This window comes from Chanodichthys erythropterus, chromosome 10, assembly GCF_024489055.1.
Source record: "Chanodichthys erythropterus isolate Z2021 chromosome 10, ASM2448905v1, whole genome shotgun sequence".
Classification (NCBI taxonomy): Eukaryota; Metazoa; Chordata; class Actinopteri; order Cypriniformes; family Xenocyprididae; genus Chanodichthys; species Chanodichthys erythropterus.
In genome coordinates this window covers 35432739-35449724 of record NC_090230.1, presented here as the reverse complement: position 1 = coordinate 35449724, position 16986 = coordinate 35432739, and the positions used below count along the sequence as shown (strand labels likewise).

General features: G+C 37.3%; 1 protein-coding gene across 5 annotated transcripts in view; it reads right to left on the bottom strand.

Moving 5' to 3' along the window:
* Positions 1–16986, bottom strand: part of ssbp2b (single stranded DNA binding protein 2b) — a 95478-nt gene that overhangs the window by 9782 nt on the left and 68710 nt on the right. For all 5 annotated transcript variants that reach the window (XR_010896175.1, XM_067397536.1, XM_067397533.1 and 2 more), the window contains 4 exons: positions 1939–1998; positions 1520–1586; positions 247–317; positions 93–160 (listed from right to left, as the gene is read on the bottom strand). Coding sequence is in view for 4 of the 5 variants with exons in the window: in XM_067397536.1 (XP_067253637.1) it covers positions 93–160; positions 247–317; positions 1520–1586; positions 1939–1998 (266 nt within the window). In the remaining variant the exon portion in view is untranslated. The remainder of the gene's footprint in view (positions 1–92; positions 161–246; positions 318–1519; positions 1587–1938; positions 1999–16986) is intronic.

Below are 16986 nucleotides of genomic sequence, written 5' to 3'. Positions count from 1 at the left end.
ATGTGTTGTACTCATTAACTATTATAAAGCTATGGTAGAAAATAGTATTTGTTATTAGGCAAATATGTGATAGTGTAACAAGAAGTACGTACATATTCATCCCAGGCATCCCAGGACCCCCAAGAGCATTGAGTGGTGGTCTCATGCCCCCTCCATATGCCTGGAACGATAAAAAAGAAATGTAGCAAAGTGCCTTTGCACATAGTTTAGATGAGCGATCCAAACATAGAGGTGTGATGATCGTACCTGTGGCCCAAGAGGTACCATCCCTCTGGGCGGAGTCATTCTCTGCATAGCCCCACCCATATTTGGATGACCTGTCCAATCAGAGGTTCAGATTTAGATGAGAATTAGTATATTAGCAAGTGGCAAACACATTGAGAGAGAAATCTCATAAAACTGTCAAGAAAACTTTTTTTTTTTTTATATATCATATTTTACCACACTCCCAAAATAATTGGAATGACTCTACATAATAATAATGTACATGTAAAATGGTAGTATATATGGCCTATTTTATTACATTTTTTTCTTATGGCCTGTTTACACATACTATGATGACTATAACAATAACAATAAAGATATAGCTCTAAAAAACACACTTTCAGAACATTTTTTCCAGCTGATGAACAATAAAAACATTGACAGCCAATCAGAATTCAGCCTGCTTTAAAGAGCTTGAGCATTTAAAGTGACAGATGACAAACTGCAGTGTGCTTATAATAAACAGAACAATACTGTGGATTGGAATGGATGCTAATATAGATATTGTTAAAGTTATCTTTTTAGTTATTGTTCTTTGTGTGAACGGGTCTTTAAGGTGAATCTCAAGAAAGCGCTCAAGAAATGTTTTTAAAAAAATCATATCTCACCAACTCCCCAAAAATGTTTATAATGGTAATATATATAGCCTACTTTATTTTACTTTCTTTCTTAAGGTGAATCTCATGAAGCTGTTGAAAAAAATCATATCACACCCCTTCCCAAAAATTCTGTTTCTAAATATAGATTAATATAATAATAATAATAATATATAATTAATATGGTAATATTAAATGTTTCCCCAGGTGAAGCTCACGAAAGCTGTCAAGAAATGTTGAAAAAAAAAAAAAATATATATATTTCACCTCACCCCGATTAATATTTTCATAACAATTAATCATCAATCGATTAATCTCATTCCCATTACTATAAACTGAAAAACAAAGTATTTCAACAACATGGAAGTATTTAATTTATGCTAATTTAAAAAAAAACATCATTGTGTCCAGACTTGATTCCCATTACTGAATTACCATAATGAGAATGAGATTTTTTTTCCCCCACATTACGGTAATGAGAATTCTGGGGGAAAAGTGCTTAATTGCTATGAAAATAATGTCATGATGGAAAAATCTTAACGGTCTTAAAATAGGCTTTGTTTTCTTCATGCAAAATATAATTTCTTATTTTTCTGTTGTTGATTATGACCAAACATTTCACCCCATAAGACTGTTTAATTCATTATTCATAAACAAACCTTGTTGTCTTGATGGGTCCATGCCACTGGGTAATAACGGCTGGTTTCCAGGGACTCCACCTAATGCCTGAACCAGTAAGATACAGCACGAATTAACATACATTTGTCAACATCGTCCAAGCAGGGGTAGATAAGGCCCATTAGCTGCCCTTGGGCTATGACATTAGATCAGGACCCAAAATATCACATTTTGGAGAGTGAGACAGTATGACTGGAAATAAAATGTGGAGCCTTAAGCGACAGCAAAAATACTATTAGAAGGAAGTATTAGTCTTGGCTGAAAAGTCTTAAAATGACTCACAGCAAGTTAATTAGATAAGACTAAAATAAAACATGTAAAATTCTAATCACTCCACCATGAATGTGTATTTCTGTATTGAGATGTGTAATCGAAAAACAGAACTGAAAAGGATCAGCACCTGATTGGGTATTCTGAGAGGTGGTCTGGGGCCGCCAGGATAGCGCGATGACATGAAAGGCTAGAAAAAAAGAAGAGATGTCATATATAATTATAATTAGCAAAAACAGTCCTACTCCTACTCATGAAATCATAATTAAGAAACATTCCTCTGTATTGGCTCACTAAAATGATCACTAAAACACCATCTAGGTACCCAGAAGTGACCATACTGATCTGTAGTCTTTTTTAAGAACAGTACACACTAACTGAACTAGCTTTTCTTTAGCTCTAGGGGCATTTACTTAAAGCACCAGCAAGATCAATAGCACTGAGAAAGTCTCCAGAGAACAGAAAACAATTATTTCCAAGCATCCAACCGAACAAGGCCATTTCCACCTCCACATCTGAGGTGAGATTAAGAAAAAATCCTTGATCACAAAGTAAACATACTATATGTATTTAAGACCACAAGGATCAAGAAAACAACCATATATAGAATTTTTTTCTTGAATAAGCCGAGACGATGACGAGACGTCCTTAAAAGTGCTGTATGTAATTTTTTTGACAGTACACAAAAATACCATAATATGAGATTTAGGAAACATCCTAAATTCACATACTTGCTTCCCTGAATTATACAGCCAGTTATTTTACTTTGAAATGTGCATTCAGTGTCGGAATGTTTGTTTCGGTCTTTGTGATCTCGCCCACTGCCATTTCACCAAATAGTATTTCGACTCCTGGGTTGCCGTTTGGTAGAAATCACAGCTCATTACAAACCTCTCCAATATTATGAATTTGGACTGCAGTACCCATTTCAACCACTAGCTGACAATATTACATACTGCACCTTTAAATAATAACTGTGACTACATCAGTATGCAATTTTGTTGATAAAAAAAATGAGACTAAATTGTAGTTAAAAAAAAAAAAAAAAAAAAAACTACACCAAAAGCTCTCTCTCTATTTTTGTCTGAAAAAAAAAAAAAAAGGCAAAGTGCCTCTATGAGCTTTCAATCTAGAGGGTTGCCAAATGTCAAAAGTTTCAATCCCCCAATCAGAGCTTTTCTCTTAAATGAATGCATTTTCTGCTGGTTTAACTTAATCTTTGCAATCTGGCAACCATGCTTGCTCCCTCTGTAACAGAAGCAAGCTAATATTTGGTGCCGTGACCCAGATGGGAATGAGGTTTAGGGGGGTGACAAGCTAGTAAGAGTTGTGTGTGTAAACCTCACTCCCCTGGCCTCAAAAGGCGTGCTGGTGACTGACACTAAAGGCTGCGGTCTTTAGCGTCCTTGTTAGCGCGCCTTCCTCCCATGCCGATGATGCCAGACGCCGAAGTCCCGCTTGGAGCGGGTCGAGTAGGACCGTTTACATTTAGTGCCGTGACATGGATGGGAGTGAGATTTAGGGGGGCGAATGTAACGGCAGCATGCTAGTAAGAGCTGTGTGTGTAAACCTCACTCCCCGGCCTCAAGAGGCGCTGTATCGACTGACGACTTTAGCGTCATTGTTAGCACAACCGCTGGAGACGCTGGCTTGAATCCCACTCGGAGCGGTTCAAGTAGGACTGGTTACATCTCTACACTTCCAAAAAAGCGTAGATGATCTGGAAATACCAACAAACATGTATGTTTGAGTTTAGCGATCTCAATTGAGATTCTGCTCAAGTGTCATACAGCCAGTCTGTGTTCCTTCACAAGCGGCTTGTGCTGTTAAATCTGCCATCAAACAATCTGATGAACTATAATAAAAATAAAAGTATTAATTTCTTGAATTTCTTTGTTACTGTCCCCCAACTTTTTATACAAACAATCTTGTTGTGACATTGTACAAGTTGTCCTTTTTGTAAACAAGAGGGCTTTGGTGGTCACGCTCAGAGTCTCATTTTAGAGATCAAAGCTCAGACAAGGGGCCAGTCTGTTTTGGAGCCAACATCTATCGATAATTAAGGGCAATAAGAGGTTCATTGAGAGTCAGTCATTATTATGTGAAAATTGGACATCTTCACACTGTTTTCATGAAAATGCATCTCTTTGTTCATCAAAGAGAACATTGATTTGGAGAGAGAAAATGTTGTGACCTGAATGTGATGAATATGTTCAAAATTTCAGCCACATTTCTGTATATGTGTGCATCTCTTATAACTTACAGGGAGAAATACGGAGATGTTGACATAAAAACAAAAGGTTGGGGGGGTCAACAGTCTTAATACTTCATACTTCAATACTACATAAGGAACATTTCAGTAAACAAAAAAGTAAGAGTTGTTAGTCAAAGTGTGGATTTTCATGTGCCGTCAAACAGTCGTGATCACCTAAGGAGGTAACCATAGCAACAGCATGCTGTTCCAGTACTTTCAGTTCATCCATACTGGCTGATACATCAATAAAACATGAATACTGTCATTATCTATCACTTTATTAGATTCACATTTCACATATGTGTTCAGGGTTCTTACTCTTTTTGACAATATACTTTCCATTAGAGTGATTGCTCCATTTGTGGTTAAAATAATGTTTATTCAGACTGATTCACTAATGAATCATTCAGACCATTTTGAACCATTTGATTTTTAAAAATTACCAATTCAAAAGAACATTTCTCTCATGAAGTTTTACTCTACACAAAATCAATGAAATATTCTAGAGGAGAACAAAATTAGAACCATATTTAACTGTTTCTAACTGTTTTCCATTACTTTTCAAGTGTTGCCGTGGTTTTCCCGCAGAACTGGGATATTTTTAAATAGTTCCCGCGGGTTGATTATAGACAAATTTGGTGCTCCATCCCAACCCCCCAAAGGAGAAAAACAAACTGGACTAATTTTGGTGTATTTTTAATTTACCATTTTGCTAGTTTTGTTGCGCAGATCTGGAAACCTTGTCTCAGACATAAGCTGCGTTTCCACCGAAATTACCCAGAAAAATTTGTCCCAGGAACTTGTTGCTGTCTGCGTTCCCATCTCAGTCTAAAGTACCGTGAAGATTAAGTCTGGTGACGTAAGAATGTGCTCGACATTCTTGGACATCGGTCATATTTTTTTAAACTCTATTATGATTCAAATAGCAAACAACTCTTACTGCATGCACCACAACAGACTTTTAAAAATGGTGGCTGAAATGCTGCATGGATTCAACCAATCAAAATGCTGCGTGAAATTAACCAATCGGCATGTTCAGCACCCAAGTCCCACCCCTGAAAGTTCCTAAACTTTGAAAGTGTAAGTAGTACCTCGCAAGCAGGGACTTTCTGAGGGGGAACATGTGGTCAAAACACACAGAGTACCACCCCAAAGTCCCTAGTTCTTGAGGAAAGTTCCTGTGGTGGAAAAGCAGCTATGTACAGTATACAGTAGCTCCATATCATTTCAATGGACAGTATAGCTGAATCGTATTCTGATTTTTTTTTTGAGATCTCTGACTTTTCATTTCTAAAATCTTGGTCATGATGTACCCAGATTAGAAAGGGCGCTCATGTATCTGTCTCTCTGCCGGGAGCTGTATCACAGTCACTGTATGTGAGAAGCTGTACATGCTCTCAGGGATCTGGCTCAGTTGCTCAATGCTGTCTGACATGCTCACTGCGGCCCTGGACACCTCACAGTCACTGATTAATTATGGACCAAGGTGAGAGGCCTGCATTTGTCCTTTTTAATAATGGATGAGTGAGGTCTATGGACTTCACTGAGGTGAACAGAAAGGTCTCTTTACAGGTAGAACCAGCAGAGAGTACATTCTCAGTCCATGTTTACTACCCTCAGGTTACAAGCTGTGCTGATCAGGAACCAAATCCCTTAAAGTACTGTATAAATATCACCGCTGACCACAAGCACGGACCCCAGATCATCGGCTCCGGTCTATGATGTTTTATGAATACCTGCTCAGGTCTAATATCTAAAAGCCAGAATAAAATGGAACAGGCCATTCATCTAATCTAATATCTGTCCACTGCATAATTCATGGCTTAAGCTTTCTAAAAATAACACACCGGCACAATCATTCATCTCTCTAACAGGTTTTGGCAAAAAAGGCACAAAGAAGGTGATCCGGCTTAAGGCTGGAATTTGGAGTGTGTCTGTACGTGCCTGTAGATTAGTCTATTTTTATAAAAAGTGAACATGCATCAGAGACTAATATCAAGGATGCACTGACATAGTAAAGAAATTTTGGCAGATATGATGAAAATTATTTTTATTGTGGCTGATAACTGATAATAAAAAAATCTATATTTGTTTGTTTGTTGTTTTAAAGACTTCCAATCTAGAACTACACATGGTTCAAGACATCAAAATATAATATAATAAATAAATTATAATATAATACAATATAATATAATATCCATTGTTCACAGTACATTATAATATTATAATGCAATGTAATAATATAATATTTATGCAATTAAACATTTGTATTATATTAATATTTGTCCATTCATACAATACATTATAGTATTACGATGCATAATATAATATAATATAATATAATATAATATAATATAATATAATATAATATAATATAATATAATATAATATAATATAATATAACATAATATAATCCATTGTTCATGGTACACTATAATATTATGATGCAATATAATAATAAAATATGTATACAATTAAAACATTTGTATTATATTAATATTAGTCCATTCATACAATATATTACAGTATTATGATGCATAATATAATATAATATAATATAATATAATATAATATAATATAATATAATATAATATAATATAATATAATATAATATAATATAATATAAAATAAAATAATATAATATAATATAGGCATATTCAGACCAATAATAACAATTTGAAAAATGATAATGCAAGATATATCAGTACCATATCTTTTATCGGCCAATATTCAAATAAACATTTACGCATCTTTCATAATGTAGATTATAATATAATGATACATAAATTCTCTTTTAGCTTACAAAGTACACATTTATAATATAAAGCATTTATCTGTTATTTGCCATAATTAAATTAAAAAAGAATTTCAGCTCATCGGTATCAAATTTCAATATCAGTGCACCCCTAAAAAGGATAATATTTGTGATACAGGAATTACCATTATATTAAGTATCCCTAAATAATAAAAAAAACCCACAAATAAATAAATAAATAAATATACAAATAAGTAAATAACACCATTTGATGTATACTATTTAAATTTGTCAGCTTGTCACTGGGGCAGGACATTAAAATCTACACCTGCTGCACCCTTAATACACATCCATAAGGCACTAATGTACCATTGATAAGTAGATAAGGTATAAATATGTTTCTGACAACGTTAAAGGGTACAGCAGGTGTACTTTTGACGGTTCTCAAAGCTTTTTGACCCAGCACATCCATCGAATGTTCTTATGTCTACAAGTTTTGCACATCATTGCAAACATGGATAAAGATGGAGACTCCAGAGTGAGCTGAAGCTTCCCTTGGGAGAATCATCTCCATTAGTCTGGTGGGAGAGCAGTGTCTCACACTCTAAGTAGAGTAATACCCAGCATGCTTCGCTCTGACTCTAATCAGCAGGATCTCTAAGGCCTCCAGCCCTGCTGCAGTACCATCTATCCCCTGTTATCAAGTTACATCAAATTATGCGTATGAAATATTAAGTGCTGCTGGACACCCCTGTTCTGCCCAGTAGAATGCAAAGACATGAATCGCTGTTATCCAAATAGCACAAAATGATCAGAACGTGTCACTACATTTGATTCAAAGAAAATAGCTCAAGCACATTTTCCAGCAAAACATTAAAACATTTTTTTTAGCTTACCAATTTACTTTCTTGATTGGATAATTGGATACCCCATGATTTACTCACCTTCAAGCCGTCCTAGGTGTCTTCTTTCAGATGAACACGATCTGAGTTATATTAATAAATATCCAAATATAGCTAATGGTAGTGAATAATAAAGTTTTTGAAGCCCCAAAAAAGCGCATCCATCCATCATAAAAGTAATCCACACGGCTCCAAGGGGTTAATAAAGGCCTTCTGAAGTGAAGCGATGGGTTTTTGTAAGAAAATTATCCATATTTTAAACTTTATAAACTATAATAATTGGCTTCCGGCAACAGCTGTACACAAAATCTTCAAAATCTGGAGCCCCATTCACTGACATTATAAAGCTTGGAAGAGCCAGGATATTTTTTAATATATCTTTGATTGTGTTCGTCTGATGGTCATATGCACCTAGGATGGATGAGGGTGAGTAAATCATGGGATAATTTTTGGGTGAACTATCACTTTAATAATGTCTTCGGAATCTTTATCAAAATATAATAAATTGCTCCGCCTCTAAAGCGGTCATGATCTAATCAATTCCTGATGAACAAAAGTTCAGTTTCGCTTAGAAATATGTCACATCACAAAAGAAAAATAGTTGTCACTTCAAGTGACTAAAACGTATTGTATAGCTAACTACAATGAATCTATTTAAGAAGGCATTATATGTGTTATATATACAACATACATTTTATATTTTTGAATCTCAAATTCATACATCAAAACACCAGTTTAAAATATTCTTGAGCAAAAACGATAAAGACAAGTGAAGTAAGGAAAGACAGATGGTTGAGTGACAGTGTTATGAGGCTCTTGGGCCTTTGGGAGGCACTGTTACGCTAAACTTCACTATTTAATCTAATGACAGTCTGTTGGAAATCAGACAAAGACTGTTGCAGAGGCTCATTCACTACAACAAAGACAGAAAAACTGAAAAACTTATTTGAAACGCTCAGCACTGCATTCTCCGTTTATCATATTTTCCATCATTAAAACCTCAACAATGCCGCAATACTAATGGCATGTCTCATCACATATGCTCTGGTTGTAGAACATGTTGTATATATTAATATGTATATATTTATGCATTAACATACACATTCTGATTGCGTTTGCTGATTTAACTGGATTAAACAGATGGCACTAAATCTCAATCCTTTACTGTTGAAAGCCAAGAATAAAGTTTACAATTTGGATGATCCAATGAGTGTTTCTGACACAAAATCATTTCCAGCACAGATGTGCTGCAGTAGAGCAGCCACAGAGCATCTGCAGAACACCTGACTGACAAACCATCTGCCTGAATTACTGAAACTTCCACCCACCAATACAGTCATCTGAGGAGCAGATCTCATATATATGCATTCTGAAGAATCTGCATTCTCACTCACATTCACAAGCCCGACGGATCTGTGGATTTCTTCTTACTGACTGAGCTTTGAGCTTAAAGCAAATACTTGTCCTCATTTGACCACACAGAACAGGAGGACGCATTTGTTACAACCCAGCTGTGCTCGGGAATATACTTTCAAACATGACCCAATTTACTTTCTTAATACTGTCTTAAGAATCTTTATCAAAATATAATTAACTTGCTCCGCCTCTGAAATGGATGATCCAATTATCACGATCCAATCAATTCCTGAAAGTTCTGTTTCGATCAGAAATATCATTTCACATCATGAAAGAAAAATAGTGAACTACTGCCCTTTAAAAAAGGTATACACTGTTATACTTAGATAACAACTTACAACTTAATTAATGCAGTTCAGATAACATAATATTTTGAGTTTCTGTTGATTAAACCAATCGCCATCATTGTATTAAAGGTGCAATAGGCGACTCTCTTCAGAAACTATGTTATATCAACTGTGGAAGGCGTAGGACCATAAATTGTTTATTCAATCAATGCATTCAGTCCGAACGGTCCGATAGCATCTGTTCCCTGTCGGTCAATGTGTATTTGCATACCACTGCGCAGCCGCAGACACCATACGTCATCAGCGTGTGTCTCGTATGCCGTGCAGAGTCAGCGTGAGATTGACAGACAAACAGCAACAACCTAACTTTCCTTCTGAACCGACAACAAGTGGCACTGGAAATGTATCGACCAAAAAGAATGACTTAGAAAGGGCTATAAATAACAAAAAGAAAAAAGGCTGGATCATAAAAGAGCTAAAACCCCAAATTAATATCGGTGTTGCTTTTCCACGAAGGAGACAACTGTGAGAGTCATAGGGTCTGAAAGATGATGCCATGGTTGCAGTATTTCTTTTGGACAGGTGGGTATGGTATGATTCCATTTTGATGTGTTTTGATAGTAACACGTAATAATGTAGCTTATGCAGTGTGTGTACCTTTACGAATTAGATCAGTGACAGCAGCACCCAGCTTCTAATCGGAAACTATTGTTATGTTTTCAAAGTTACAAGCAAACTACACATTTGGTGCATGGATTCATAAGGCCACCACCACCACCAGATGCTTCGATCATTTGTTTTTGAGTCTTACTACAAACAATGAGTAAAAGGTCTTGTTTCCTCCTTCAATTAAAATACCCTCAGCGTCAGTGTGTTGTGTGTGCCGTCCTAAGCACGAAAGCTCGTTTTGTATTGTTCCATCACTTAAACTCGCAAAAGTCAGAATTGCGAGATATCAAGTGGAAATTCTGAATTGTTTTCCCCAATAGCAGGTTTTCATCATGCAATTCTGGCTTTATATCTCACAATTCTTTTTCACCTTTTTTCTCAGAATTGTGAGATATAAACTCACAATTGCAAGTTATAAAGTCAGAATTGCATGAGATAAACTCTCAATTGCGTCTTAGACTTCTGAGACTTTTTTCTCAGAATTGCGAGTTTATATCTTGCATGCAATTGCGAGTTATAAAGTCAGAATTGTGAGATATAAACTCGCAATTCTGAGAAAAAGGGGTCTTTTCCCCCTCAAAATTGGACATTATAACACGCAATTGCGAGTGTATATCACACAATTCTGACTTTATAACTTACAACAGTTATATCTCGCAAATCTGAGAAAATAGTTAAAAATTTGATAAATAGTTGCAATTAACTTCTTTATATTTTTATTTCATGGTGGAAACAAGCTTCCATAGTTTTCCTCATGGGGACCAAAAAACAAAACAAACAAACAAAACCTGTCCCTACAAGGTCAAAAATGACTGGCATTACTATATTTGGTCCCCACAAAGTAGGGTTTACCAGGACCACACACTCACACACACACACACACACACACACACACACACACACACACACACACACACACACACACACACACACACACACACACACACACACACACACACACACACACACACACACACACACACACACACACACACACACACACACACACACACAGATTAGATTTGCTATCAAAGTGAGGACATTCCATAGGCTTAATGTTTTTTATACTGTACAAACTGTACATTCTATCCCCCTACACTACCGCTACCCCTAAACCTACCCATCTCAGAAAACATTCTGCATTTTTACGTTTTTAATAAAACATTGTTTAGTATGTTTTTAAAGCTATTTTAAATCTGAGGACTCATGAAATGTCCACATATTTCATGTTTACGTCGTAATACCAGTGTAATACCTATGTCATTGTACAAATTTGTGTCCTCATAAATCACAAAAACGTGCGCCCACACACACAACCACACACACGTTTCACTATGTCAGTGAGGCCATTGCTGTAACACAGTTCGTAAATGGGAAGAAGGAGGCGGGAACCGGCGAACATTCAACAAAACTTTAATCCAAAATAAACAAAGAACAAAAAAACGAAAGTAATGCCGGCAGACCCTCGCGGACGTCTGCCGGCCACACAAACACAATAAAACATAAAATAATATCCAGGCCTGGTCCTCTCTCGTCCTCCACGGTAGTTGCTCCTCCTTTTATGCTCCCGGAGCTCCTCCGTGAGGGACTCAAGGCCGGTGCGCCTCCCAGGTGAAGCTCATTAACACTCGCGCCACCGGCCTCGCGCCGTTCCCTCACAGCTCTCGCCCGCCCTGGTCGCCACAATTGCATAAACTTCCACCGATTTGAATTTATAACTCAACCCCTACCCCTCAACATAACCTTCACAGAATCATGTGCAAAACATTAGATTTAAATAAAAATATGTTCATAGTTTAAAATAAACTAATTCTCTAAAATTCACTAAAATTGAATGCCTTCCCAATGCATCATATGAGAGAAAGTGAGATAATTTTGGAAAGCATGTTTATATCTCGCTATGTTTATATCAGCAGAATGTGCAATAAAATCTCCAATTAGCATTTTGCATTTTGGCACTGTTTCGTGGAATATTATTCCATCTTTACTTCAGATGCACATACTGTTTCCAAGAGAGAAAGTAACATTAGGTCATGCCATCAGCCACGGGGCACTGGAGGGTGAGGGCCAGCTGGGAATTAGGTGTTGCTTTGAGAACACATTTTAAGGGCAAGACAGAGCATCTCAGGGGACAATACCATCTTTGAGTGAGAAATGACACGCCTCAGTGTTCTTAGAGAGGAGAGAGTGGGAGTGAAGAGAAAGTTAAGGATGAGAGGCTTGAATGGAGCGGAATGCGGATGCAGCACCTTTAATAATGCATCTGCTGCTCTTCTGCTCTCGTTCCCCCGGAATCATCTCGGCTTCAACATCCTTCACCTCGTTTCCGTGCATGTGTGGTCCCAGAGCCCCCCGCTAGTCTGAACCTCATCAGAATTGCTACAGCACTTCACCAACACATGGCTAACATACTTTAAAGGGGTCCTTGATTATGATTTGACTTTTTGAACTTTAGTTAGTGTGTAATGTTGCTGTTTGAGCATAAAGAACATCTGCAAAGTTACGACGCTCAAAGTTCAGTGCAAAGGGAGATATTTTCTTTTACAGAAATCGCTTTTAAGGACTACAACAAACGACTGGTAGGGGCTACAGCAAGCTTCTTCCCAGGCTGGTGACATCACAAACCCCAAAATTAACATAACCCTGTCCCCGGGAACATGCAACAAAGGGGGTGAGGGCATGTTAGGCCGCTTTAGAGAAGAGGAAGAGTTGTTGTAGTAGAGTGTTGTTGTCATGCTGTCATTTTACGCCGGACTGCTTCACAAACAAGGGTCAATTCAATGCTGGATTTGCACAAAAGATTAACATGACGGCACATGCTAGTCGATGAGTTGAATCAACTCCACAGCAACTACATAAATTTATCCACTAACCATTCAAAAATGTCTAGTTGAATTCTAAAAGTTGTAACTTCTTCCTGAGTCTCTCCATCAGTGTCGACTCCGGTTTGAACAATGTAAGGCTGAACACCGTTACTGACAATCCTCATTTTGGCTGCGTGAGGTTTTCCAACTTTGTTGTTGTTGAGCAACCGAAGCACGAGCTGTTAAAGCTCCGCCCACTTCTGGGAATGGGCTGGGAGCAGCAGCTCATTTGCATTTAAAGGGACACACACAAAAATGGCGTGTTTTTGCTCACACCCAAATAGAGGCAAATTTGACAAGCTATAATAAATAGTAAGTGGGGTATAGAGTGCCCCAGGGATGACGAACTTTTGCAAAACCCGGAAGCGAGTTAGCATTTTTGGACTTCCGGTTCCAACAACGTAAAGTCTATGGGTTTTTTGAATGGGTTTTTGCTAAATCGCCTGAAATAAGGTCTGTGGTTAACAAAGCCTCTAAATACTTTCACGTTTTGATCTTTGACATAAAACACACCAGTTATAACCCGCTTTAGACGTCATCGTTAAAAACGGGACATTTGGACAGCATTTCTCATGAAAAAGTGGATAAGTATTCATACACAGCGCAGATCATAATCAGTGAGCATGTTTGTAAATAAAGTTGTTTTTTAAATACAGTTTGAGGAAGCTTGGTGGTGACGACGTTGATCCGCGACCATGGTATGCTGTAGTCCGTTTATAGCCTACTGTTAGCCTTTCATATCTGACCACTTTATTTAGGCTTCAAAATCTATAAATGTTGTTTTAACTTGTAAAGATTATCTTGATAGACAAAACGTGTAAGTGTCATAACCCTTTGTTAAACACAGAGCTTATTTTCTGCGATTTTCCAAAAGTCTATGGGAAAAATGCATAGGCTTTCAACCGAGGGAACCCGTGCGCCGCTAACTTCCGGGTTGGCCTACAAAAACGCTGGGGCACTCTATTTTGAGCTGAAACTTCACAGACACATTCTGGGGACACCAGAGACTTATATTACATCTTGTAAAAGGGGCATTATAGGTCCCCTTTAAATGGTTAGTTCATTATAAGTATGGTATATAGTTTAAAGTAGTTTAAAAAAAGAAATGAGGATTCTGTCATCATTTACTCAACCTTATGTCGTTCCATGCTTGTTTTCTTTCTTCCGTCGACATTTTTTGGAGCTTGACAGCCACCATTATGGAAAAGAGAAAAGAGATGCTCTGCAATAGATCTTCATTTGTGTTCCACAGAAGAAAGAAAGTCAAATGACGTAAATGACAAAATTTCCATTTTTTGGGTGAACTACTCCTTTACTATACAAAATACACAACATTCGTGCGAACGTGCACACGGAGCAAAATCAAATGTTGATAACCAAGACAGACTGTTCAAGTCAAACACCACAGGAGGCAGATGAGACTTTGTTGAGCCACTTAAGAAAGATGATTTGATCTTCTTAGCTTATCGTTCTATTAGACGAGCACCATTAGCGATCTGCGGGGGATTCCTGTGCCCCCCGCCATAGGCTTCGAGATCTGCTTCAGTCAGTCAGTCTGTTGGAATCCTGTCGCTCTTAATCAAACCAATTACAACACACTGGGTGTCAAATACCACATCTCTTTAGGATGGGGAGTTACGCACAAAGACGGCTGATTTATGAGCGCTCTTTAAGCTGACGGGGCTGATTTAAGAATTCCTCGTCTAAAGCAATATCTCATGTCAACACAGGTGTTGAGTTACACAAACTGTGGCGGTAAACACAAACTCTAGAAGAAGTTTCTGTTTTCCTTCCTGTGCATCTGGGTCAAAGCGTTACATCACATCTGCCCATCTTTCCATCAAACAGATGATTCAAGGCCATAAACAGCCACTCCTGATTCTCACAGGTCAAAGGTTATGGTTTTGCAGGAGCAAACGAATCACCTAAATGTGAACAGCAGAAAAGCACATGTCAGTTTTTTCATAGATCACCACACCAGGGCACACTTATTTTCTCTGAAGCGGACTTTACAATTGTACCGCGTCCGTAAGGATGAACAGAAGAACGTTTGTTCAGAATGAACCATTCAGCCTTCAAGAACTAAGCCACAGGTGTGTGTTTTGAAAGGCTCATGGAGACAGAATTAATAGGATTCAAAGACACATTCGTCCTAAAATCCAGGAAAGATGTTGACAAGGAATGTGAGTGTGTACACGCAAGTTATGCTCAGTCACTCTGAATCTGTGCAATCTGACTCGCATGCAAACTAGCAGAAAAAAGAAAACAGGCTCATATAGAGCTCATATAGAGCTTGTTTATGACTGTGTGAGCTTTAGGAAAGGTCATATAATGTTCAAATGGGTAGTTGAAACTGTTGGCATAAAGTTTTGTTATTCTCTACAGACTACAGTTATATTCAGAAATGCCATACTACCCACACTAAAATTGTGAATGTGTATGAAGTATGCAACACCTCAAGGAATACTAGGAATACTACATGAGTGCAATGCACTCAACTTGACCATCCATAGCAAACGATATACATAACTGCACAATTATTATTTGTTGAGTGTCACCATTGTTGTGTTTTGTATGTTGAGTATTGATGTGCTTCATTAGGTGATGGAAGAAAAAAAACCTTTGTTGCAAGATGATGTCACACCTTTCAAAGATAAATCTCAGCAGCTGCTTTACTATTATGAAATATCCATCTACAAACAATTATGAATTTGAAATAAATTATTGGTAAATCTTTATGCTGAAATAACGTTAATAATAGTATAGTCTGACTAACTAAAAATCAGCCAATTAACTTATTTTATATTCTAGCTTGTCATTGTTTTAACAAATGTTTTTATTTTTCACACTTCTGACTTGGCTAGAACAGAAATTTGAATATGAATATACAAAGTTCAAGATCATGGTTAAAGACAACTTTATAATGTGATGTCAGCATCATTTTGCTGTTGATTAACAGTAATTTGTAAAATAATACTCTTTCAACCCGTAAATTCCTGGCAATTTTTTTTTTTTTAAGGCCAATTCACACCGCACCGACAAACCCCAACAAGTGACGTCTGACTGGGAAAATTCCACAACTACATACGTGTAACCATGTTAACAATATTGTCAGGCAAGTTTATTACATTAATAATATAGTATCATATATATTTTCATTGTATTAAAGTATTGAGGCCAAACAAAAATACTAACCTGACATTCGAAGCGCTGTAGCCATCGATCTGATCGTAACCTATTGCGGTGCGGTTGGTATACACCGTTTTTAAAACTTTTTTTAGCGCGACAAGACCCTTAAGCATATAAAACCATGTAGCTAAACAAGCCAAAACGAATTATTAAAAAACGAAACTTAAGGTAAACCTGCGTTGCTCTCATGGTGGTTATAACGTCGTTACCTCTCTCTTTCGTTGAAGTGGAGCAGCTTCTCTTGCTGAATGGCATGGTTTGCACTATGGACTATTGTACCTTTTGTATATTTTTATTTTTAACTGTATTTTATTTTTTATAACGAACAAGCTGCGATGTCACGTTTCCAGTGCTTTGTTGTGTGTGCGTGAGGCGCGGGCGCGATCAAACAGCTGTCTATGCAGGGGACTTGCCTCATCGTCATGGCAACGGTTCGTGATCAGGTCAGATTGCGTCAGAGTTTGTTGCCGTTTGTTGGAAAACTGTTCACACCGTGCAGACATTCTACGACCCGACAAACGCCGATTAAACACGTTCAGTCGGGTGAAAACCAACTCCGACCAACGCCAACAGGGTTATCACACCGATCCGACAAACTCCAACAGACGAGTTTGTTGGTGTTTGTTGGCTGTTGTCGGGGCGGTGAGAATTGGCCTTTACAGTGTATTGATTTCTTGATTTTAATGAAATCTCAATAATGATTCTTAAATCCCAAAAATTTATCTTTTAGTCTAGGCTGTTTTCAGTTGATGCGTGAACAAACCTTCCTAAGCATTATAAATCAAAATGAGCTTTGTGCTTTTACTTTTTTTTATATAAAACAGTCTCAGATTTCAAATTCT